Below are 26,281 nucleotides of genomic sequence, written 5' to 3'. Positions count from 1 at the left end.
TTACCAATTAATTGTATAAGATTCAGTGTTGCCTATAGGTTTTCAAGTTACATCTCTTTAGGGTCATCTTAATGTTTAGGGTTACTTTCAAGTGGTCATCATTAATATTTGTGATTATCTTTATGTTTTTGTTTTACTTGGGCTATTCTTCATTTATGTTTTCTTTATTTTTTATAAGTAATGTCGATTGGGATTTAATATATTCTATTTATTTTTAGGTTGCATCTATGTAGGACTATCTTTATTTTATGCTTATTCCTAAGCAATCTTCCTTTATTAGTAACAAAAAGTTTTGTAGGGGGTGCCATTTGTCTACCTCTTGCACCCCTTGCAAAACCTTTGGGGGTGCTACATGTTACCCTTGCTTGTTGCTCTCTCTCTCTCTCTCTCTCTCTCTCTCTCTCTCTCTCTCTCTCTCTCTCTCTCTCTCTCTCTCTCTCTCTCTCTCTCTCTCTCTCTCTCTCTCTTTGTGCCCACACTTTTAGAAATCACAATTCACTCTACAAGAGTCTAAAGGTTATTTTAAGAATAATTGAAGGACAATGTAGACATAAGGAAATCCTAAACATAAGCTCCAAACATTGAGAAAATGTAACACATATCAAGAATAGTTGGTATTGGTAGAGAGACACTACATGAAATTTAATTTGGAGTCCTAAAGAGATGTAGCTTTGCATAGCTTGCAATTGTTGAAAAAAGAGAAGCAACTTACAAAAGGAGAGAGAGCTTATCTTGAGAAATGAACATGAAAGCATTAGTTGGAGACCTAAATGAATACAACAAAGACAATCCTAAAATTTAATGGAGTGTATGCATGATAAGCATGATAAGAAAGGACATATGTGTCACTTGTAAAAGGTGCATGTAAGTTTTACACCTATTTCAAATGCATGCCTAATGTGTGAATGGATTAATTGTATGCTTCGATTAAAATTTCTTGAAGTAAGATGAATGATCACATATAGTTTGCATGCTTGATTTCTACATATTGAATGGAATATGTGGAAGAGAGATTTCGACTTCTACTTTTCAAATGTCAAATATGCATTCAAGAGAAAATGGAAATGGAGAGGTGCATGTGCTTCAAACTACACAAATGTTAGGGGAGAAGAGTGATTGATGAAGTTGCCTTTATAGTAGCTACTCCATCTTGAGACAAGCTACATGCCAACACCTTGAGACAAGGCACAAGCCACCAAATACTTACTCCTTTCAAAAATCAATGCAAGCTATGGAGCTCACCAAAAAGAAATATGAGGTACTTAATGATGTGATCTATCAACATAATCAAAGCGAAAAATAACGGTCCACCAAAACAATTAGAATACATAGGAAGTATTCATGCACCTTGGGAGAATATTCCATGCATACATCATATCATTCATATATGTAGATTTGAGCATATGTTGACTATTGCCATGTTATTAAGGCAACAAAGTAATCAAGAACTCAACTATACAAGAACTCGACAATGAGAGAGAGAGAGAGAGAGAGAGAGAGAGAGAGAGAGAGAGAGAGAGAGAGAGAGAGAGAGAGAGAGAGAGAGAGAGAGAGAGAGAGAGAGAGAGAGAGAGAGAGAGAGAGAGAGAGAGAGAGAGAGAGAGAGAGAGAGAGAGAGAGAGAGAGAGGTGGGTGGGGGGGACACGGGGAGAAGGTGGTGCGGTGAAGTCGGTGACCACTGCCTATTAGGTGTCATGCAAAGGAACCCAATGTGCATGTTGTTTGAATGTTCAATCGAAGTCTAGAGTTTTATCACCTTGTTGTAAGGAATTACAATGGTATATTGATTAGACAAGGAGCAAATGCTCGACGACACGGAGAGGATGTAAGAAGTGCAATGGTCTATTGATTAGACAAGGAGTCCTCTGCAAATTGCGATGCATAGAGGATACCACACATATAGATAGAAGAGAGGAGATGTGAATGAAGCCATTATCTACACATGATGAAAGCAAATATTCTTTTTGATATGGTCACAAGATCATTGTTGGTAGGTAGTAAAACGTGATCATTGGGTGTCAATTAGACCTATTTTGGGTGTGGAGAGGGATGACACTTTAGTAATTTGTGTGGCTCACCACATTGTTCCATGGTGTGAACACTTAAGCCCAAGCCATGCACAAGTCCCTTGACTTCTATGTATGAATCTTTGAGGGTGAGGTGAACAATCCTCGTGCATATTGAAGAGTTCTTTTGAAGAGCTAATGCGTTGTGACATACACGAGAGAGAGAGAGAGAGAGAGAGAGAGAGAGAGAGAGAGAGAGAGAGAGAGAGAGAGAGAGAGAGAGAGAGAGAGAGAGAGAGAGAGAGAGAGAGAGAGAGAGAGAGAGAGAGGAGAAGGAACATCGAGAAGGAGAGAAAATGTGAAAAGGAATGAATGTTAGCATGCTAGGTTATCTTAATTTTGGATACTTGAAGAAGTACCCTCATTTTTGGAGGGTAATATATCGATGAGGCTTAGTCTTGAAGTAGTTCAAGTACAAGTTAACGTTGACGGTTGATGTGCAACGAACTTTAAGAGCAAAGCCATGTCCAAGTAAATTTTACTTGCATAAGTATTGATCACTCTTAATGTTGACTCAAAAATTTAGGGAGCCCATGGAGTACCCTCTAAAAAAGGTATAGTCGATGAACTTGTTGAAATCCAAAGACTTGGCAATCGTTGATTGGTAGAAATCATGTTCTTTGTCCTTATTAACCTTCTCTGTTTTTTTATATGGCTCTATCTCACCTCAAAAACCCTTGTTGGCATAGGTGGTCAATAGCCCAATGAAACTAGGGGTGGCACTGGTGCTTTCACTCCCGGTTTTACTCGCATAAGTTCAAAGACTCAGGCATGTGCAGCCCAAACTATCAAATTGCCGCGCGCGGGGCCACCGACCCCGAAGGCAGCCCCAATGATGTCTTAACTGCGCCACGGGCCAAAACCCCTCTAAGCGTGTAGTAGCAGTTCTAAAAATTTTCTCCCAGGGTCCCGCCCGGTGTCGGTTCCTCTCTCTCTCTTTTTTCTTCTCTCTCTCTCTCTCTCTCTCTCTCTCTCCTTGTTGTCTTCCCCGCCATAAGCGCTCCCGTTGGAAAAGCAGTCCTACCTGCGTCCGAGTAGTCCAACGAGATTCCTCTCGCCATAGCCAGGCGAGTTCTTCCTCGTATTTGTTCCTTTATTTTCAGATCCCGATCCGGACGAGCTGTTGTTTGGCACCGTCCATAATTCACGAAGCATCGCCATCAGATATACTTCTATATTGGATCCGCGGATTGATGCGCATCACAGGCCTTGCCATGCCCGCAGGATTGCTATGGCAGAAGCGCATGAATACGTGTATTTTAGCTGCATACTTCCAATGATTGAATTGTACCGTCATGGTGCTGTGCATTTCCAACATTTTTTGGAGCTTAGAAAATCGGAATATGTTAGGGCTTAGTCGCAGGTCCACCATTAGTGAGATGTATTGTATACATGATCCTGCACATGGATTTTGTAGGGTGGAAATATTCTTGCATTCCCAACATGTTTAAGCTTTGGATATAAAAAATGCATCAGGAACCAGTCATAGGTTCGCTATTAATTAGACGATGGCATAGTTCTGCACATGTGGAGATAGTCTTACATTTGCCAACATTGCTTGAGCTTTATACGTGAAACATGCATCAGGAAGTAGTCACGGGCCGGCACTAGTTTGACAATGTTCTATGAACTATTGCACCAATGTGCTGCACATGGATTCTTTGACATCTTTTGGGCGCTAGAAGTCAAAATTCATCAGGAACTATCACAAGTCCATCGTCAGTCAGATGAGATATATTGTATATGTACACTTTGCTGCAGAGTCAAGGTAGCCACATATTTGGAAAACCAAAGGACAATGTTTCTTTTTCCTATGAAACTTGAGTACAATAAATTTGGTTTGCAGGTGTTGAATGTAAAGCTTCTATCAAGTAATACCTATGCCCATCATAGAAGGAATCGGTGATGAACTAATATATGCGGCTCTTTTTGCTGCACCTATTGTCATAATCTTTCATTCATCACTGAGGTTAGTATACTCTGCCGGCTATGTTATTCGTCCCATTGGAAATCTGCTGCATGTTATCTCAAGTGGAATATAAGTATTCTTTCAATCTTAGGTGCAGAAGAATGGTTGATTGACATTAACATGGGGCTGGCTGACTGAAATGTAATATCTTTTCAATAGGCTTCCAAGCCTTGATCAACCTCTCTCGACCACTTCCACTTCTCCATCTTCTAAATGTAAATGTTGTTCTATGACAACTTTCTCTTGTCATAGGCAAGGGTTAAGTCAGCATAAACTTGATGATTTTTTGGGCATCTAATCATATTCTACTATACATGAAAGTTAGGAGTGTAATATCCCTCAAAAGGCATCAAGTGACATGCACGTGTACCTTAGTGCTCAGCGATTCTTAGATAAAGCAAATTGCTCGAGAACATGATTTGACCTTGTATGAGCTGATTGATTTTGATGCATAATTTGGAACGGCCACTTTTATAGCCTCTTTGCATGATACAATTAGATGGCTGTCCAAACAATCATGATTTGTATTTTATGGTTGAGGGCAAGAATGCAAGCAATAGTATGGGAAATGTAATGCGATTGTGGATATTGTTTTGATGTGTGATTGGACTTGTGATATAGATAACCTTGGAATAGTTACTATGGGTTGAAACTGGTTTTTCAACATGGAGTAGATGGTTAAAAGTTGAGGCTCCAAATTGCATCCAAGTCTAGAGCCAAGGCTTTGAACCAATTTGGTTGCTAGTGTGAGTGTGAAGACTAAGGCAAACTCTTAAAGTGCATGGTTACAAAGCATAACATTGACATAAACAAAATGAGATTGAGCTTTCATAGTTACACTCGGTGTTAGGATAGAAATGAAAATAATACAAGTGAGAACACAAGTTGAAGGACAAACACAAAGTGATAATTGTAGGTATAATTGAAAGATTGATGATGAGATTCTCTAAATATTAGTGGGTAGGTAGAAGATCCAAACAATGAATTAAATAAATGATAAGTAACTAAAACATTGAGCTCTTGATGTTCCCCATTGACACAATGATGGGACTCACTAGGAGGAGATGACAATAATGCTTATACATGATACCCCAACCTAGTTTTTGGCCAGCTAGAAGACTCGAACAATGAATGAAAAAAATAATAAGCAACTAAAACATTGTGCTCTTGATGTCTCCCATTGGCACAATTATGGGACTCACAAGGAGGAGATGGCAATAATGCTCATATCTTAACATAGTTTTTGGGTGGGCTTCAATCCTAACGAGTCCAAATGTTGAAGAATTGTAAGTAATGGAAGAGCTTCTAATAAGCATAGTGGTCTCTTTTAGTGAAAGAATAAAAAGAGATGATAATAATGCTCACACCCCGTATCAGTTTTGGGTGGATTTCAATCCCAACGAGTCTAAATGTGGAAGAACCATATGCAATGGAAGGGCCTCTTATTAGCATAGCGGTTTAGTTTAGTGAAAGAATGAGTGTTATTGGAAGACGTCGGTAGAACTAACCCAATTCATGATTATTTTAGTTTTGATACATTTTTAATCTCAAGGATCAACATTGATAGATTTATAGCACTATAAAGAAGAACTCTCCACTTCATTGAAAGGTTTGTGTGTTGGATGATCTTGTATTTTGATGCTTGGATAGTCAAACATGTGCGAGCTTTTAAGGAGAATATTTGGAGCGAGTGAGATAACAATGGGATCCTTTAATACATCTCGCTTATATTCCCAAAAATATTTATTCATAAAAAAGGATCTTGAAGTCATCACTTTTCAACCCATAGTGCCGTCTTTTTGATTTGCCTTGTTGATATCTTGTTTGATGAAATCAACCTTTTTTTCGTGGATGGGTGGTAATTTCCTAATTACAACTTAGTTACAATAGTAACATTTATTATAAAATTGAGAAATGCAAAGTAACTTACAATCTTGGACAATGGACATCTTATTGGTTTCAAAACTGGCACCTCTTTCGGCATTATTTAACTTAATTGAAAAAGAAGTTGATGTACAATGGGATTCTCCTAATCCCTTTCAGTATTTCAACTTTCCTTGTCTAGAATGACTAGCAAGTCTTCAATTTGATTTGCTCCTTGATTCGGGTAATCAATTGGCCTTCACCTGCTTTGATGGAGATGAAAAATGCTATAAATTCATTGATTTATTGGTTCTTCTATTTGAATTTGATTGAAAATAGTTTCAAAATTGTTAAATCTAAGTGTCATGCTTTTCAAGGTTGTTGCTAAACTCTAATTTCTATTGTAGATTAGAATTTACAGCAGAGAAATTTGAAATTTCTTTGTCTTTGATAATCTCAATGCTATAATCTTTAAAGCAAGCCTATAGAAAAGTTGGGAGATGAGAGAGAATATTGAGAAGAAAGAAAATTCAAACTTTCTTTTCAAAGAGCTGAAAAAAATCTGTCATTTATTATTGTTGCCTTGTTTCAACAACCTACATATGTAAAGAACTGAAGAAAATTAGTCATTTACTGTTGTTGCTCAGTCTCAATAGCTTGTAGATATTGTCACTTGTTGATTTGTCTTCTCTTGCCGTTGGTTGCCTTAGAAGATCCTTCAATGGCTTCAAATCAAACTAGCAGCATCTCCCTCACTCTTGCAAATTGAAGACACTAAAATATCTCTCTTTAGCTTTTAGAGACGTTTTTCAAACTTGCATGGGCATTTTTGACAAGTGGTAATCTTTTCAAATGGTTTTTTTAACATTATCTATAATTAAATATTAATTTTCGATCTTTAAGTATTAAAAATTAATCTTATAATTATTTTGATGCCTTGAAAAATAATCAGTGGCCAAAAATCAAATTGGCTTGGTAACTTTCATTTCCGAGTGTCTTTATGTCATCTTTGACCACATGAAAACTGAGTATAATTTGATCATAAATTGATTACTTGTTGATTTGAAAACTGATTACAATCTGTTGCAAATGTGACCTTAAATTGATCACAAACTCATTGCAAAAATTGATGCAAAACTAATCCAAAAGTGGTAGTAAATGATTTTCAAGTTGATAAAAAATTGAGTTGAAATTGATTAAAGTTTTTATCTCAAAATTGAGGCAAAATTCATGCCAAATTGATCATGAGCTGATGCAAAAGTATAGTTCTAGTGCTTGGTTGGAATTCGTACCCATTTGCATACATCTCATAGTGACTAGTACACTAAGTAGTGACCTCATAGCAAACATATTGTTAGCGAAGTACCTTGGATGCATGTTGAATACATTCGAGATTCATTACATAGAGAGTTGTCCATAACTGGAGTGGAAGTGCTACCTTCCCCTTGAGTATCAAGCAATACTCCGAACCTTTGCTTTGTTGAACTCGACGGAGGTCGCTACAAAGGTCGATTAAGTCGGCTTTAATTGAAAGGCATCTAGGTAAAGCTGCAACAATTGAGGATGATCTGTGAAGTCATCCTCTTTCATCCATTTGGCATCCATTGGTGAATAATTATGAAATTTCACCAAGTATCTCTTCGAAACTTTAGCTTTGATATTTCTTTTCTTATATGCGGAATTTTATTGGGATTTCAAAATCTCATCGACCTCCTCAACCTCAGGTTGAATTTCAGCAGACATATCCTCTGACACACCACCGTGAAAAGGCTCAATAAACTAATACGAAAGGCTTTGTATATCCGCCAATGTGGAGGTAATTTCAATTGATATGTCACATTATTGATCTTCTCCAACACACTTGGAAGGGCCCATACTATCTCATACTCAACTTTGGATATAATCTCTCTTCCTTTTATCTTTTTCAACCTTGTCTTTTCAAAACATAGCAATACAAAATCACCCTCTGTAAATTACAAAGCACGTATGTGGTGATCAGTTACCCTCTTTTGCTTTTCTTGCGATCTTTGAAGTGCATATTTTATCTTTGCATAGGCTATATCTAAGTTTTTCACATAACGATTAGCCTCAAAGATCTTATCGTTTGTTTGCAGAATAGGTGGTATCTTCTTGCCACCCCAACCACCTCAAATAGACTTTGTCTGTAGAATTATGCATTGTGTTGTTATAAGCAAACTCAACCAATAGCAAATATTGTTGCTAGTATGTCTTGTGGTTTGAAACATAGCACCTCAAAAGATCTAACATTATGGATTTTGCTTCCTCAGATTGACCATTTGTCTATAGATGGAAGGATGATGAGAATTTCAGCATGGTATTTATATTTTCAAACAACCCCTTCCAAAATAAACTAGTCATCTGGGGATCTCAAGCACTAATGATCAACTCTGGTATACCATGATACTTAAAGATGTGCTGCAAAAACAATCGTGCCATACAGCCTTTATTTTCTTTCTCATTGAAATGAAATGGACTTGTTACTAAACTTGCAAATGATAGTCCATATCCCATCATTCTGTATAGATGTCTTAGGAAGCTAAAAAATAAAGTCCATTGCAATGCTTTGTCAAGGCTTATCTGGAATAGGCAAGGGTTACAACAAACTCGACATCTTTTGTCTATCATGCTTTACTTTTTGACATATGGTATATGTCTTAACAAATTGTTTTACATTATATCTCAAAGGTGGCCAATAAAAGAAATGCTCCATTGCCTTGACCATGGCATTAATACCTCTGTGGCATGCATACAAAGGAGCATGACTTCTAATGATAACTCTAGGCTTTAATTGCTTGTAACACACAGTCGTTCATGTATCATCGGAAATATAAGATTGGTGTTAGGTACCATTAAATGCCACTTCTCTAGTGTCACCAATTGACACGTATAGTCAAATGAATGATCTAGGCCAACGATTGGCACTAAATACCACCAAGTACCTATGCGGTATAACTTATAGCAACTTTTGCCTTTGACATCTCGTGATTTTCTCGGGTCTCGAGCTTGTAAATTTACTCTAATCTCAATTACACCTCACATGTGTAACATTTACTTAACCATGTGATTAAAAATTAATTTACATGCTAAGTGAGGTTTCAAAAATACATGTCATTATGATACCCAGAGCAATGCAACTTGCATTTTGTTGCCACAAAGCCTTTGGTGTTGCCATCATCTTGAGCATTGTGTTGCTAGGACTTTGTTGGCTCCCTCCACTGTTACTCCCACTGGTGGATTGGTTCCGTTGTGTTTTGAGATCTATCTTGAGTATGACACACTCTCTAAGTTTTGGACATCTTTGACATCACTTCTACTGACTTCTACTTGTGTTTTTGAGAGATCAAGGTTTGAGGCCCCTTGTATAATCATCTCTATTCTCACTCATCTTTATTTGAGCATTCATTAGCTTGTGTTTATCGGGTTTTCATAATTTGCATTTCTTGGTATTTTCCCTAGCATTTCTTTACATGGTATTAGAGATGTCTCTACCAACATTGCCATAACAAACTTCTTTGGAGCCTATTTCTTTGATGTTGATTTTTCCCTCATTGTGAAGTTTGAGAGATTGATACCTTAGATCTCCGAATAGGGTTGTAGGAGATGATGATCCCCCATCAAGATCACATTCTCTCTTATGTGATGAATACATGAAGTCTTGTCATGCTCATTAGAGACTCACAAAAGAAGAGAAGAAGCAGGTCCAAACCACCTTGTGACTTTAATTAATTTCTTAATACTTCTCCTTAGCTTTGGCATTCCATTTTGATAACCATGTCTACAACTTGTAAGGAGGTGTGCAACAAGCAAATCTACAAGTTGACGAGAATTCAATTCCTAGCTCAAAGGGGTACACTCACATGGTGCAATGGGATTTTCAAGCAAAGCTACAAGTTGACGAGAATTTAACTCCTAGCTCAAAGGGTTACACTTGCATGGCACAATGGGATTTTCAATGTCTATACTTCCATTGGATTTGGTGCAAGGTATGTATGATTTACATTTTGCTATTTTCTCTTTTGTTACTCCTATTGAGGTACAAGCTATGGGAATAACTTAATAAGTTACCATGGAGACCTAAACCCATATTAGTATGTGAATTAGAGAAGAGGTGGGTCTAGTTATCATGTAGACCCAAACCCATATTAGTATGTGAATTAGAGGTAGAAGGACAAAGTATATCTTCTCAAACACATGTTTATTTTGATGACTTTGCTTTTGCTGCGTCACCTAATTACACTCAAAACCCACTCATCCCACCTTGTATACTGATCAGTCCATCTTTTGTAGCTTTGTTCACTCCACCTATTCCTAAGCACATCATGCTAGAGGGTATTATTCCTTAATGCACATACCCAAAAGGTTGTATCTTTTGCTCACTCCACCTATTCCTAAGCACATCATGCTAGGGGATACTATCCCTTGAGGCACATACTCAAAAGCATAGTGGTGAGGTTCCATTCTCTAGAGGAGCTCACATGCAAAGGTATCCATCTTGTATATATCAAGCTTCCTATATCACTTAGTCAGTGATGCATTTTGACAAACACCAATGTGTCATGGGCTATTGATCTTTTTATCAAGCAAATCTATTTGACATTGGTCTTCCACCTATAGTGCACTTAAAGAGTGTCTCAATGTTGCATGTAATACCTAGTTGATCATCTTCTCATGCTTTGCTATCCACGTACCCAAAACCTCATTCCTTTTACTCCATCTCTACAACGAAGAATGCATTTAGTGATAAGACTCACTTCAATGGTTCAAGTTTTCGTTAGTAGATTGGGCACTTTTAGGACATGCATCATCTTAGGCAGGGTACTTTAGGCAGCATTGTGGTTATCTAGAGGAGGTTGAGCAATATAGGTAGTTGCGATGCTAGTGTGTGTAGCAAGCAAGGGTGCTAGGTGAGTGTATGTTGTAGGCAGGGTTGCTAGATCAGCATGGGCGGCAGCAATAGTTAGGTAGGCAATTGAACTTGCTACATGGCAGGTTGGGCAGGTCTATTGCAGCCTGTTGAATTAATGTTGTTTGATTGTAAATTTTTTTTTTCATTCTTTTTGACCTATTTAGGCTGAGATGCCGCTTGGTCTCCGGCACTTCATGTCTGTCCAAATAGAGAGATTCTTTGGCTGTACATACTATCATAGCTTGTTATACATATTGAAACTAGCCTTTCTTCTTGGCAAGGGTGGTGAATAACCTAATTAAGCACTAATTACAAGCAATAAAATATACAAATTTAGAAATATAGGGCACAACACGCAACTGTTAGCAGGTGCAAAATCGAGCCAAAATGGGGCACAACACACAATGGGTAGTCTTCTGAGATTTGTGCAAAATCGAGCCAAAATTTTGGGGCTTTTCCCAGATTTGATTCCATTTTCTTGGCAGTGACGTTTGTGTCAAAAATTGCAAACATTGTGTGTGTTGATCTCAACCAAATTGGGGACTTTGTCAAATTTGTTAGAATTTTGCTCGTTCGAGTAAAATTTCTTGACATTAGACCTAAAAAATTGGGGTTTTTTATGTATTGGTAAAATGTTGCTTAGTTGGGTCAGATTGGCTGAGATTTATGCAATTTTGAACCTGAATTTTTGGGGGTTTGTGCAGAATTTGATAAATTTCTGCATTCTTTGCCCATGTGGTGGCTGGTTCATGTACAAACAGTAGAGACTTATTTTTGGTTGAGGAAGAACAACAGAGTGTTGACTGGCTCAACTTGTGCTTTTACATTTCAGGGGTATTTACTCTTGTGTTCGTGATAAAATGGCTGCAACTTCTTCTAGTTCAGACATCAAGAGTTTGATGAAAATCAAATGGCTTGATGGTCATGGCTTTGACCTTTGGAAAGACCGTATGCATGGCATTTTGTTTCTAAAGAATTATGAGGAGCAAAAAGATAAATCCGCACTAATGTCTGATGCAGATTGGGCCAGAGTAAATAAAAAGGTTGTGGCTTACATAAAGATGGGTGTCACTGATGACATCTCGACAGACATTAAGGGTTTAGATACATGTTATGTAATATGGGAAAAGCTGAAAACTACCTATGAGATCACCACACCTGCTAATCAGGTGCATTTAATGCGCAAGTTGTTAAATATGCGACTGGATGAGTCAAAGCCTGCAGTTGAGCACTTGAGTGCATTTACAAGGATTTTAAATCAGCTCAAAGATGCAAATTTGGACTTTGATGATAAGTTGAGGGCGATCTTTTTAATCATGACAATGCTCGACTTTTTGGAAAGAAAATAAAAAATTCATTTTACTTTGGTGTCTCTCGTAAGTCCAATGTCTTGGACTTAGTGCATTTTGATGTATATAGTATGCTTGTGAAATCGTTGGGTGGTGTTGTATATATATTTTCCTTTATAGATGATTGTTTCAAAAAGATTTGGGTATACCTGTTGAAAAAGAAAAGTGAAGTGTTTGCTGTTTTTAAAACTTTTCATGCATTTGTAATTACTTAAACAGGTAGAAAGTTGAAATGCTTGAGAATTGATAATGGGGGTGAGTTCACATCAATTGAATTCAAGTCCTTTTGTGACTTGCATGGAATTAAGAGGGAGCATATAGCCCCTTACAATCCTTCTTCAAAATGGGGTGGGGTGGCTAAAAGATACAATAGGACTTTATGTGAAAGAGTGCGGTGCATGCTGTCGATTGCTAATCTCCCTCATGAATTTTAGAGAGAGGCACTCAAAACTACGGTTCACATTTGCAACTGCTCTCCAAACAGGTCCTTAAATAATGGCATCCTTGAGGAGGTTTGGTTTGGCAAATCGGCCTCATATGACCATTTACGCATATTTGGTTGTGATGCTTGCGTGCATGTTAGAGATGAGTTGAGGCACAAACTTGACCTAAAATCCCTAAAGGCATTTTCATGGGCTATGGTGATGAGGTTGAATTTGGCTACAGAGTGTGGTTACCTTGGTCCAAGAAAATTATTCGTAGCCGTAATGTTGTGTTTAATGAGGCAAAATTGTTAAAATATACTTTAGCCTCTAATAAAGATATGAAAAAGGTGAAATTTCAGAGTTTGCTGCCACCTATTACTTCAGAAAATGAGCCTCATGGTGCTGTACCACAGGTTGAAATTGATGATCAGCCGGTTATTTTTGAGCCAGATGATGATGATGGACAGCAAATAGGAGCACAAGGAGGTCATGGACAGCAAGATAGACTTGCTGATTATGAAAATGCAGTTGTTGGTAATGAAAATGAAGGTGTTGTACAGCATGAACAGCATGCTGAAAATGGCTTACAACAGCCAATAAATGTTGAAAATAATATACCTCTAGATGTAGACCCAATTCTTGAAAATGTTGATCATTGGGTACGTGTGTCTCTACACGCGGATCATTGGGTACGTGTGTCTCTACACGCGTAAGAAGGCAACCGCACAAGTTTGACCCCTCTTTGCATTACGTGATGCTTACAGATGAGGGTGAGCCTCTTACATACAAAGATGCAAAGTAATGTGAATTCAGTAGTAAGTGAGAGCTAGCTATGCAAGAAGAGATTAAATCTCTATATGCAAATGATACTTGGGATCTTGTGTCATTGCCCAAGGGAAGGAAGCCACTTCCAAACAAATGGGTGTACAAAGTAAAGATAGTTGATGGGAAACCCAAGTACAAGGCAAGACTAGTTGCCAAAGGGTATGCACAAAAGGAAGGGATTGACTTCCAAGAGGTCTTCTCACCTGTTGAGAAGATGATCACTCTACATGTGCTTTTTGCTCTCACTATTGTATTGGACTTAGAGATGTATGAAATGGATGTAAAAATAGCTTTCTTGCATGGTGACATTGATGAGGAAATCTACATGAAACAACTTGACGGCTTTGTAGTTCTTGGAAAAGAGCAAATGGTGTGTAAACTAAAATGCAGCCTGTATGGGTTGAAGCAAGCACCACAGCAGTGGTACAAAAGGTTTGACACTTTTATGCCATCTCAAGAGTTAACATGCAGCCATGTAGATCATTGTTTGTACATGAAAAATGATACAAATGGCAGTCCCATCATACTTGTTTTATTTGCGGATGATATGTTGCTAGTTGGGAAAAGGAAGACTAGCTTGGATGCTCTCAAAAATCAGTTGAAATCAGCTTTCTCCATGAAAGATTTGGGGAATGCAGAGCGTATTTTGGGCATGAGGATTCACAGAGATAGAATGCAAAAATTGTTGTTTTTATCTCAAGAAAAGTACATTGACAAGGTATTGGACAGATTTAACATGGCTGAAGCTAAGCCTTTTGGGGTACCCTTACCTTCTTATCTTAAGCTTAGTAAAGCTAACAGCCCAAAAGATGACATGGAAGCAAATGCTATGAAGGGAGTCCCTTATGCATCGGCTTGTGGCTCTCTTATGTATGCTATGGTTGTTACTTGTCCAGACATTGCTCATGTAGTGGGAGTTGTTAGTAGGTTTATGTCAAATCCTGGAAAATGCATTGGGAGGTTATCAAGTGTATTCTTAGATACCTCAAGGGTACACAAAGAAAGTGTATTTGCTATGGGCAGGGTGCACTTAGTTTGCAGGGTTATTATGATGCAGACATGACAGGTGACTTGGACACTCATAGGTCCACTAGTGGATATGTCTTTACAGTTGCTGGTGGGGTTGTTTCTTGGTGTTCCAGATTGCAGAACATCGTCGCACTGAGTACCACTGAAGCTGAATACATATAAGCTACTGAAGCTTCTTCTAAGGAAGCTATATGGTCGAGCAGACTTGCAGAGGATCTCGGCATGACTATGAGTACTGTAGTTTTGGGATGTGATAGCCAGAGTGCTGTGGATCTGGCTAAGAATGCCATGTATCATTCATGCACAAAGCATTTAGATGTGCGATATCACTTTATCAAACGGATTCTGGAAGATGGTCAAATCACATTGACCAAGATCAAAACACAGGACAACCCTACAGATGTTCTCACTAAAAATCTAAGCAAAGCTCAGCATGAGCATTGCATACGACTAGTGGGTGTTGGTTAGAGGTTCACTTCGAACCTTTAAGTGGGAGGTTGTTGGGATAAAGGCTCGTTTGACCTTCGTGTAAAGTACACGCACATTATTTAGCTGTACATGTGAATGCTCTCTTACATGCCTTAAGTAAAAATACATTTTATTCTTTGTGTACCAACACACATTGTTGGTACACCTTATGTCGCATTGTACTTTCACTCTGCTCTCTCTCTGACTCTCTTACCAGCCGTCACACTCACGCTTACTCCTCGAACTTCTGTTGCATCCAGCTGAGCTCCAATAGCTTTCACCTACCTAGGCCAAATGTGTGACAAACCTGATCATTCACTCCAACAAGTGCAATACATATCCATACATGTTTTTCTTAGTCCAATTGGCCTGGAATTACAACATTGGAGGTGCAAACTTGTCCCCACATTGTTGTGCATTCCAAAGTCCAAGCAATATTTCGTACATGCAACTCTAAGTCCCAAACTAATTTGATTTGCTATACGGGGCCTCAACCCAGTTCATGCATCAATCCGAATGCTTTGCCTTGACCTTTGCATACATACCCAATTCATTGTCAAACTCAGTAAATTTGGACCTGCAGTGCTGCTTCAACAAATCAAGGTTCAATTCATCCTCGAGACCAAAGGGCAATTGCTTTGACTCTTGCTATATGCATTTTGTTATATCTTGCCTTGCGTTTCCCTAATCTTCCCATGAATTTCTTGTGACGTGCCCAAATATGTTTTTAGTGATGAAACAGCTGAGAGATAGGTGGAATCTAGCAATTGACTAATAACTATTCACAGCAGCCAATCCACACTGCTGCACTGTTTATACAGCAGCCACATGCTGATTTGCTGCCATCTAAGCTGTCCACTGACATCAATACATGCACACTGCACAAAAGGGCTATAATAAAGAATTTCTCTCAAGGAATTTCTTAGGTTGTTTTTCTAGCAGTTTCACACAAAGCAACTGATTTGTAGATGCCCAAGGACCCTATCATCCTTGTTGATGGACTATAGTCAACCTTGTGACTTCCTAGTGCTCCAGGACTCTGTCAACTTCATGGTTGGACTCAAACCAACTTTGGACTGTTCAGACATCCATTTGTCCAAACCCCGGAAAACGCAGCCAGATTTAAGCTAAAATTTATGAAGCAATCTTCCAAATAAACCTGCAGTTCACAGTCCCCATGCAATCCCACATTGCTCCGTACATGAACAGAGGGTTTTCTCATGATAAACTCTGAGAAAATCACTTTATTCATGACAGATTGGGTCTAGAAATAGTACAAGGCTGGAGATTTCAGAGAAGAGAGAGTATCTCAGCCATACTGCTGTAATAGCCTGTTTTGATAAGTTTTTGAATAAAATCAGCAGCAATACCAGCTGGCTATGGAATAATAGAGCTCCCTTTTTGATTCACCATGCCAAAATGAGAAGAACCGCTACTTTTGACCTCCCATTGCATATGCTGCTCTTGCATTCTTCATGGCTGTAAGAGAGAAAAACAGTAGCAAACTGAAGAAGAATGCTAAGAAACTGGGTGCGGGCTGCCAAGAGGTAACAGGGAGAGCCACAAATTGCAATATATGCCTTTCTAAATGAACTCTTCTCTATAGAATCCCCTTAAATTACAAGGGGGTTGCTTGACATTTAAAAGCTACTCATTGGGTGAAAGTTTTAATGTAGCTTAATTCTAAGGTCCAAACTTTTCATGAAAATTTCACATTTAATCTTGTTCCTTTTGCCTTGTCCTTGTACCACAAAGTCCATCCACTTGTCCATTGCATGCGCAATGTCAAATAATTCACTATCAATGCAATGGTCTCAATGCCTAGAGCAGTAACTACTCGTAGCACATACGTGAGAATGTGCTAGTGACACACTAACCTACAATTAGTTGAATTTATTATCTAATCGACTACTAACTTGTTGTATGTTCAATCATTTAGATAAGTGGAACATGCCAAATTGTTTTGTTGACTAGGCTGATCATTTTATTTGTAATCTCTAGACAAGTTTATTCATTCCTTATATTTAGAGGAGGATGCTTGGATGATGTATCACAGAACACAAGTATGGCAAGTCATAAAAATTTTAACAATTCCTTGTGATGATTGATAGAAGTTTCCCAAAGTGAGATTAGTTTTTAGCATGCATACAGTAGTTGTTCTGCAAGTGGATGGTGTGATACACTATGTAATTCTATGATGTTTGGTTGTAATATGTAAGTTCAATAAGAGTCTTTTACAGATCGTGATGTAAATTGTCATTAATGAGCTCAGTCGCATTTTGATAGGATGCATGTGTGAAGATATGCTAGGGTTTGCACTGCGAAAACACAATATGTACAACCAAGATTGAAACACAAACACCCAGATAGAGAGCAAAATTCAAACTCTAAACACAAAACGCAAAAACTCAAAACTCAAACACAGTGACAAACATAGAGAGAAGAAACTCTAAAGTGAATGTATGCTATAGATGAATGTAAGAGTGTACAAAAATGCCCAAGGGTAGAGCAATACAATGTCAGAGACTGCCGTCCACTAGAGATGGATCCCAAGTGCAGTAACTACTAGTTGGAGATGAGAGAGTGTGAATAATGAGTAGTAGGCTGGTCACCAAAATATATAGTCAGAGGTTGAAATTTGGTAAATGTAGTAGTGAACCACCAAACGAAGGCTGAAAATTGATCACCTTGAGGCATAGAACTATCAAGTGATAATAGGAGAGGGGTTTGCTGATGTAGACGGCATTTTGGACAGCAAAAACGTAGGTACTACAGTAGTTGTCCGGTGGAAGAGATGGTAGCAGCTTGTCACTTGGTATTAGATGTTGAAAACACAAGCTGATCATGTGCTATAATAATGTAGCAAATGGAGACATCCAAAGAGTAGGGCGAAACTTTTTTTGGTTTTTTTGTTTTTTTTTTTGGAAAGTTAATTTTAGGAGAGGCGATCGGTTAAGTAACAGTGACCTAGAAGACGGAAGTAGGGATGCTACATCCCACACATCACAAAACAGTACAAGCATAACCAACCACTCAAGGATGTCAGTGACGAGGAAAAGGTGAAGAAGTATCACGTGAAGAAGGATGGTGGTGTAATCTGTCAATGGAAACAACTTAGGATCCATCTAGTGGTGCTCTGCACAATTTGATGTGTAGTGTGCTACATGCTAAAGATTGCTTACGCAGTAGGTGTTACTTGGACAGTGTCCCTTGTGGGAAAATCATTCACTTGCCCAAGCGTCCCCGTAGAAATATGAAATCATGCAATTGATATGAAAAGGTACAATGGGGAGAGGAGTCAATGTAGAAGACAAGTGCGAAAACCAGTAGAAAACACAGAAGGGTAGGAACACCACCCGGATGCGTAAAGTGGAATAGGTGAGCCACTAGTAGGTCAATTAATTAATCCTTTAGTAGCAGTGAAGGAGATAGGTTGGTAAGTCACATATCTAGTAGTTACTGGGGCAGATGGAGCAGATGGTGTCAGAAGTAGTGCAGCAATGGAAGCGTAAACATAAGCTGTAATAAATTGTTGAAACACATGACAAAAGATAAAGGGAAAAAAAGAACACAATATAGATGAGAACTTAGATGTATGCTTCGGAAATGGAATCCATATACCAAGATATGAGTCAGTACAAAAGCCATGTGAGTCATCGGTCGTGGAGGCATTGGCACATGCTCCCTCTCTCCAAGAACTGTCAGGTGATGAATGAATGTGGAGGAGGAAGCTTGAGAATATATAGGCCAAATAAATATCAAAAATATGATTGGTCGGCCAATATTAAATGTTAGTCGATTGGCTACAAATAATGTCAAAACACAATAAATGTTGGCAAATAAAATGCCTAAAATACTTGATGTACCACATGTATAGAATCAACCATGAACTGATTAAGCCTATTGTACCACATGTATAGACTCAACCATGAAATGACTAATTTGCTAACACCCTCTCTCAGATCATGGGTGATCTGATACAATACATATACAATGATAATGTCGCATCATAGTACATATAACAATGTCCATCATAGTAGAACCACAGATACCCAAGTAGTGGGTGTGCAACTTACCACCAAGGTGCCTCGGAGAGAATTTGATATTGATGTCGATCGTACAAGCTCGTGAAGATAGAGAAGGTTATAGCAGCTATCAAGGTTTGTCAACAATGCTCTTGATGTAGTATACGTGACCATCTTGCCATCAATGCCGCAGCGTAGAAATAACCATGAATTCCTCTTCTTTGGTCAGACCGCCAAAGTGTCCCCCCATGTGAGCTCCAGACAAAAGCCACCCGCTCTTTGTCACGTAACCAGCCCATCATGAACCTGGATGTCAATCCTAGCTCCAGGATTTGAACCTGCTAGACGTCGGTCAATGTGCCAGGGACGTCCCTTGCTGGATCTTGTGCATCTATATAGAAATATAGATGAGGCAGAACTGCCCCATCTCACCACCTTCTTACACTCCCTCTCTGGCATTGGAGAGTTGTGAATGATGACCTCATCACCACCACTAGAAAGCAGTCGAGGAAGGGGCCACCAAGCCCTTTCCACGATCCAAAGAAGAGGATCCCTTCCATGCCTTGAACTTCGCCTTGGTCGGAGAAGCTGAGTCGGAATCTGAGGTAGATGATGACTCGTTGGAGGAGTCCACATTCCGCTTCATCTTTTGTTCCTTTTTCTTCTTGGAAGTCGCTAACTCTTTGCAGTCCTTTCTTATATGACCCTTCTTGCCATAGTGGTAACATTGGGCCTTCGACTTTTTCATTTTCGAACCGCTCTTTGAAGCTGCAAAAGCCTCACAAGAATCTCCATGTAGTGTATGGTCAGTGGATGTGCATGGAAGAGCCATTTGTAGAGGATTTAGAAAAGAAGTAGAGAAAATAAGGTATTTGGAGAGGGAACATGGCCAAAGCACGAGCATAGATTGCAAAAAACAAGAGTTCACATACAGTATAGTTCAAAATCTGTCCAAAAGAAGAGAAAAAAGTCAAAATCAGTCAAAAACTGCCAAAAACAGCAAAAACGGTTTGATAATGCAAGTTCCCAGCCACGAGGAGATGTAGAGGCACCAAAATGTAGGCAAAGATGGACACGCAAGCTGTATGGATGTTGACATCAGCAAAAAACGCAAGTAAAACAGGTCGCTTGGTTGGAGCAGCAGCCGCTTGATCAGCAAGGGTAAAAACAGTTCTAAAATCAGCAAGAAAACACAGCAAGTATACAAATCCTGAAATTTGATACCATGTCAGAAGTGGTGCAGCAATGGAAGTGTAAACATAAGCTGTAATAAAATGTTGAAACACAAGACAAAAGAGAAAGGGAAAGAAAGAACACAATACAAACGGGAACTTAGATGTATGCTCGGACAATGGAATCCATATACCAAGACATGAGTCACTACAGAAGCAATGTGAGTCACCGGCTGTGGAGACACTGGCACATGCTCCCTCTCTCTAAGAACTGTCAGGTGATGAATGAATGTGGAGGAGGGAGCCTGAGAATATATATAGGCCAAATAAATGTCAAAAAGACGACTAGTCGGCGAGCATTAAATGCTGGCCGTTAAATGCTGGTCGACTAGCTGCAAATAATGTCAAAACACAATAAATGTTGGCAAATAAAATGCCTAAAATGTCTCTGTGTCCATCTTGTTGTACCACATGTACAAACTCAACCATGAACTGACTAAGCCTGCTGTACCACATATACAAGCTCAATCATGAACTAACTAGTCTACTAACAAATGGTGCAATAGCGGGAGGCGTAGCCTCACTAGATTCGCCAGTCAGAGTGGAGGCAGTTGTAGTAGTCTATGGTGATTTTCTAAGAGGAAGATTGTGGGGCTTGGTACAACACTCCTTGTCCACATGGCCCGACCTTCGACAATGTGTGCAAAACCTATTTGTCTCAGGTATTTGCCAAAAGGCTTGTGTTTCTTTGGTTCTGTTAGAAAAATTGGTGTTACCCTTGTTTGGGCTTGCCTTCATATCTTGTGAGTTCTTGCCACTGATGGTTTTTCCTTCCAAGGAAGAGACAATCAATCCTTGCCCTTTTGAATGGATGTATGTGGAGGGCTTCCTTGTGGACTTGATTGTGCAGCCTCGCATAATGTAAGATTTGACACTCAAAACTTGTAGAAGGTTGGCAATCTAGGTAGTGAGATAATTTGTTGGATAAAATTGAAGTATTTGTTGGAAAACTTGTTCAAGAAGAATGTTACCTAAATGTTGTCTGACTTTAGGTAGCCAATAGTGGCAAACATTGTGAGTAACCTCTGATATTTGGTCAACTTGACTTTCAGATCATCCCCTTCCTTAATGGAAAACTCCTGAAGCTCAAAATCGAGATTGATATGTTGAGTGCGATCTTGAGTCACATAGTTGAGATGACTCCGACGCTTAGATGCAAGGGAAAAATACTCTAATTGAGTGGAATTCAAGAAGTAACCATTGCATTATCTCAACATTGGTTGTGGCATTGTGGGCTCTCCATTGATGGATGTGTTCAGGGTGAGCAAATTGAGAGTCCTCAGTACCAACGATTATGTCCCAAAGTCCCTAAGATTCAAGCACTTGTTGCATGAAGTTCGACTAAGCGGTGAAATTCAACACGTTAAAACATGTCTTATTTATGAAGGTTCTTGGCTGTTGCAACAGGAGTGGTAGTGCTAGGAGATGGAGGTGTGTAATGGGGGTAGGGTGAATAGCGGGAATAGGGTGGGGGAGTGGAGTACACTTGGGGAAGGAATCCCAGAGTGCCCACCATACATACGAGAAGTGTGCATAGCGGATCCAAATGTGGGCAAGGGTAGATTGGGTATGGGTATGGTAACCGCTTGTGGAGATTGAGGTGAAGGGATAGGGACACAGGGAGTAGAGGTTGGAAATCCTTGTGTAGGTGTGATCCAAATGATGTGTGATGATAGTCCATAAGTAGAGGATGGATATCCTTGCATTTGAAAGGTCGTGTGGGGGGTTGTGAGTGTTTGGGGGTAGTGAGAGGGATGTCCATCATAGTCGTCTCACAGTGTAAGGATGTGGTAAAGTGGAGGTATGTGGAAGGTATAGTGTTAAAGGGTGTATTCCCCCCTAACAATGCAGCAAGAGGTGGAGTGAATGGAGGGTAGGTAGATGGTGGGATGTAGAAAGAGAGCAGAGAAGGAGAATCTAACCCCAAGTGTGCTTTGAGCAGAAGTGGAATGTAATCCAAGATTTTGGAATGATGTGAGTAGATCAGAATATGGAGAACATAGTGGTGGGACAGGAGGGAGTTGAGAAGTGTGGTTTACTTGCTTAAATGAAATAGATGATAGAGATATACTTGATGAAGGGAATTTGCTTTGAGAGCCTCCTCTATTAAAGTTAAAACATATTGAAAATCGTCTCGATCGTGCTCAACAAGAGAAGAAACAAGAGAGGGTTTAGGCTCATATGACTCAAAAGGGTTATACAAACTTGACATAAGGTTTAGTTGAGATGAAGGAGATGGATCGCTAGATGTGCCAAATGTCATGGTTCCTCCAAGATCAGAGAGGTGGCTAGTCTCACCAATTGGTCTAGATGGAGTAGTAGCATTTGTTGGAGTGTAAACCGAACTGTACGTGGTGTGCAAGTACTCCTCAAACTCTTCATTTGTAAGATGACCAAAATGGGAAGAAGAAGATGGTAAAGGTGAAGGTGTGTCTATCTTCTCCTTGAGACCATAATACTTTCTCAGAGCCTCCAATGATGGAGAACCCTAATAGGGTGTCATAGGATCCCTAGAAGAAGGTGCCCGAGACATTATGAGTCAGACTTGAGTCACATGTGAGTCTCACACAAAAACTAGCCTTCACAATCACTGCAGGATACTCTTTAGAAGAGCACCGACTTTGATACCAATGTGAATATATGCTAGGGTTTGCATTGAGGAAACACATGTATAAGCAAGATTGAAACACAAAGAATCGGATAGAGACAAGCAAAACTCAAGCCTTAAATGCAAAACGCAAAATGCAAAACTCAAACATAGAGACAAACTCAAAGAGAAGAAACTCTAAAGTGAATGAATGTTGTAAATGAATGTAAGAGTGTATAGAATGCCCAAGGGCAGAGCAATGCAATGCCAGAGAGTGATGTCCACTAGAGACACATCCCAAGTGCAGTAACTACTAGTTAGAGATAAGGGAGTGCTGAATAATGAAGGGCAGCAGGTTGATCACCAAAACACAATAGTTTGAGGCTGAAGTCGGGTAAACACAACAGTGAACCACCAAAGGAAGGCTGAAAATTGATCATTTGAGGCAAAGAACTATTAGGCGACAATAGGAGAGGTATTTGTTGATGTAGATAGCATGTTGGACAGCAAAAACGCAGGTACTATAGCAAACGCTTGGTGGGAGAGATGGTAGCAGCCTGTTGCCTAGCACTAGATGTTGTAAATGCAGCTTGATCAGGTGCTATGATGACGCAGTAGATGGAAATGTCCAAACAACAAGGTGATGGCTGAAGATAGGTGGCTTGGATAGTGATGGTTTGCAGTCGGTGATGGCTGGACAGCAGATGGTAGGTGGCTGATGGCTGAAATCTGCATGGTAGAGTGAGAAACCCGCACCAAAGGATCATTTTGAATGGTGGGCAGCCCGTCTATATAGATGTTGAAGGGTGCCCCAAAAAATTAGGGTTTTGGGGGACCACTAAAGCTCTTTTGAACCATCACCAAAGTTGCGTTTTTCATTAATTAAGTGTGTTTTGGGGCTGTTTAAAAATGCTAATCAGCTATTAAGGGTGTTTTAGCTCAATAACATGCTACCTATACAGGACATTGTTTGAGAGAGTTGTATTTGTATCGAAGTCAAATAATCATTTGTGAGCTCATTCAGATATATGACTGCTTTTATACAGGACATATTCTTTATATTTCATCAAGCAAGGAGTATCCATAGTTCGAAAATTGGTCTGTGGACTTCGGAACATGATGTGGGGTAGAGGGACTACCTCTTTAGTGTCTGTCCCTGAAGGTGGGGGAGGCTATCTTGCAAATATGGTTCTTCCCCCTGAGAATGACTGTTGCTCCATATGTCACGATTCTTTTACTTTTCCATGTCAGGCAAATTGTGCTCACTGGTTCTGTGGTAAGTTCCAGTCTAAGCTGCAATGGGGGTAACACTTTATTGTTTCATACTCTTTTTGCTCATGAAATATCAGCTGTAGTTAACTGACAAAAAGCTTAAATTTTGTTTTTAAGGTGATTGCATACTGCGTGTTTGGCGTCATGCTTCAGCTCTGCAGCCTTGCAGATGTCCCATCTGCCGACGAAACATTAACCTTCTTATACCATCAGATTTTACTAGAAGAGAAGACTCAGACGCACAAAGGATACTGCGTGAAGTATCAAATTATAATCGCTGGCATGGTGGGGGCTCAGTTGGCGTCACTCAGGTAAGTTGCTTGGCTGGCATTTTTGAGTGGTTTTCATGTGGCAGGAATGTGTTCTAGCAGTGTTTCTATCTCTGATAATTGAGTGCATAAGCTTTACTTGTTGGATGTAATATGCATAGTGTTCATCATGTTTGATTTACAAAATAGGAAAGATCTAAAGGACTGGAGACAAATGAACATGCTGGTAACATTTGCTATTGAACGATGTGGATGAATCACTTTTCAAATTTGTTGCTTGTAAACCTACTAGAAAGCTAAAAGTTTTTCATCTGTTGAAAACACTGCTAGCAATTTCATACATTAGATATACTGGCCCGTTCTTATGTTTTTGAGACATCTATTGCCAGGCAAGACTTGGATAGAATTCATGTGTGGTTACCCTAATTCTGAGTGGGTAGGGCCGGGATGCATGTGAAGATCATTGGGCTAGATGAATTTGTGGGGTCTGGGAGGATAAAATTGTCAACAAATTTTGACAGTTACGCGTTTCTAAGTCATTTATGAAACCTGCATGGTTCTCCAAGAGCAAACTGTTCAGGTTGACCAAAAGAAAATAAACAAAATTTTCATGCACTGCAGGTGTTTTGGCTTTATAAATGTAGGTATGAAGACTGCACAAGAAGGATTCTAGTGACTTTGACTTGTCTTGTGTTGATTAGAGCTTTTGTGACATCTAGAACTAAATTCTACGTCGTGTTAGAATGGCACTTGGTGTTCTAACTGTTGGTTGAACAGGGACCCCTTAATGGACTCCATATAAACATGGGAGTTTGCAGCTGGGACTTGATCCTTATTATGCAGTTAGAACCTTTCAAGTTCAAATCCATCTTCAAACAAACGATATTGTGTGCATAGGAAAAGTCTTACCTAACCAAATTTAAATTGCCTAGGAAAGATCTTTGCTTCATAAAAAAAATGGCTTAAAATGTAGGTTCTTGAGTAGGCTGAAGGCACACGCACACACACACATACACACAGACTATGATGCAAGAACAGAGAGAGAGAGAGAGAGAGAGAGAGAGAGAGAGAGAGAGAGAGAGAGAGAGAGAGAGAGAGAGGCCTCGCGTGCTGCCTGAGCCCTCCTGTCTGTCCTGCGTGGGGTCCGCTTTTGCCTTGCGCGAGCCCTGCCCCAGCACGTCTGCAATCAGTCGTCGGCGAATAGTCTTGCTCTGTGACGTGATGTTTGTGTGGCGCCCTGATCTACACCTAAGAAAGAGACGCTGAATAGGAAGAAGAGACAGCTCTGCCCTGCCTCTGTGTGGACAGCTTTCACGCACCCAGTCAGAAACAGACCTGGTGTGGGGGCAGACTTCAGCGCACTCCCTGTGCGCCCTTATGCAGGCAGGTAACAGCAGCAACAGAATCAGATAGAAAGGACAGATCTGCGCCTGGGCTGAAGGTTACTGACGAGCAGAGCGTGCGGACTGGACATTCTCCTATTGCACGTGCAATCTACCCCTGCGCACTGATAAAGAGAGCAGACCTGCTCCTGTACACAGAGAGAGAGAGAGAGAGAGAGAGAGAGAGAGAGAGAGAGAGAGAGGACAGACAGAGAGAGAGAGAGAGAGGCCTGTGCCGTTTCTGCCTCCCATGAGCTCCTGGCTCAGCATCTGACCTGCGCAAGTGGTGATACAACATGGCGGGTCTCGATATGGCTTTTATAGACCAAACGGTGGCAGCCCTTGGTCCGGATTCTGATACAGAGGAACCAGAGGATACGGTTCCTTGCATAGAGGAGATGCGCCCTGGTCTTGATTTCCAGCCTGCGGGCAAATGCACCAAGCATACTTCGGAAGAGACAATGGATCATTAGGAACATTCTTATGCTCAGGTTGCCTCTAATTTTGTGGATTCTCAGGATGTTGACTGGGAGCATTTGCTGGAGTTTGCCAACACTTTGCTTGGCGATTATGTTCAACATAATCATGAAGCG

At 39.8% G+C, this 26,281-nt stretch overlaps 1 protein-coding gene across 3 annotated transcripts in view; it reads left to right on the top strand.

Moving 5' to 3' along the window:
* The first annotated feature begins 2,974 nt into the window (after positions 1-2,974).
* The window catches only part of LOC148040551 (uncharacterized), a 31,512-nt gene continuing 8,205 nt past the window's right edge, over positions 2,975-26,281 (top strand). The window contains exons 1-4 of one of the 3 annotated variants that reach the window (XM_087700782.1): positions 2,975-3,133; positions 3,913-4,035; positions 23,812-24,041; positions 24,155-24,348. In XM_087700782.1, coding sequence (XP_087556908.1) covers positions 3,947-4,035; positions 23,812-24,041; positions 24,155-24,348 — 513 coding nt within the window. In that variant the 5' untranslated portion in view covers positions 2,975-3,133; positions 3,913-3,946. The other 2 variants (XM_087700785.1, XM_087700784.1) reach the window with 2 other exon arrangements.

This window comes from Lygodium microphyllum, chromosome 2 (assembly GCF_053477565.2).
Source record: "Lygodium microphyllum isolate KBCC chromosome 2, Lygodium_microphyllum_v1.1.10, whole genome shotgun sequence".
NCBI classification, from domain to species: Eukaryota; Viridiplantae; Streptophyta; class Polypodiopsida; order Schizaeales; family Lygodiaceae; genus Lygodium; species Lygodium microphyllum.
Note: the sequence above shows the minus strand (reverse complement) of the source record. Positions and strands in the feature narration are given on the sequence as shown.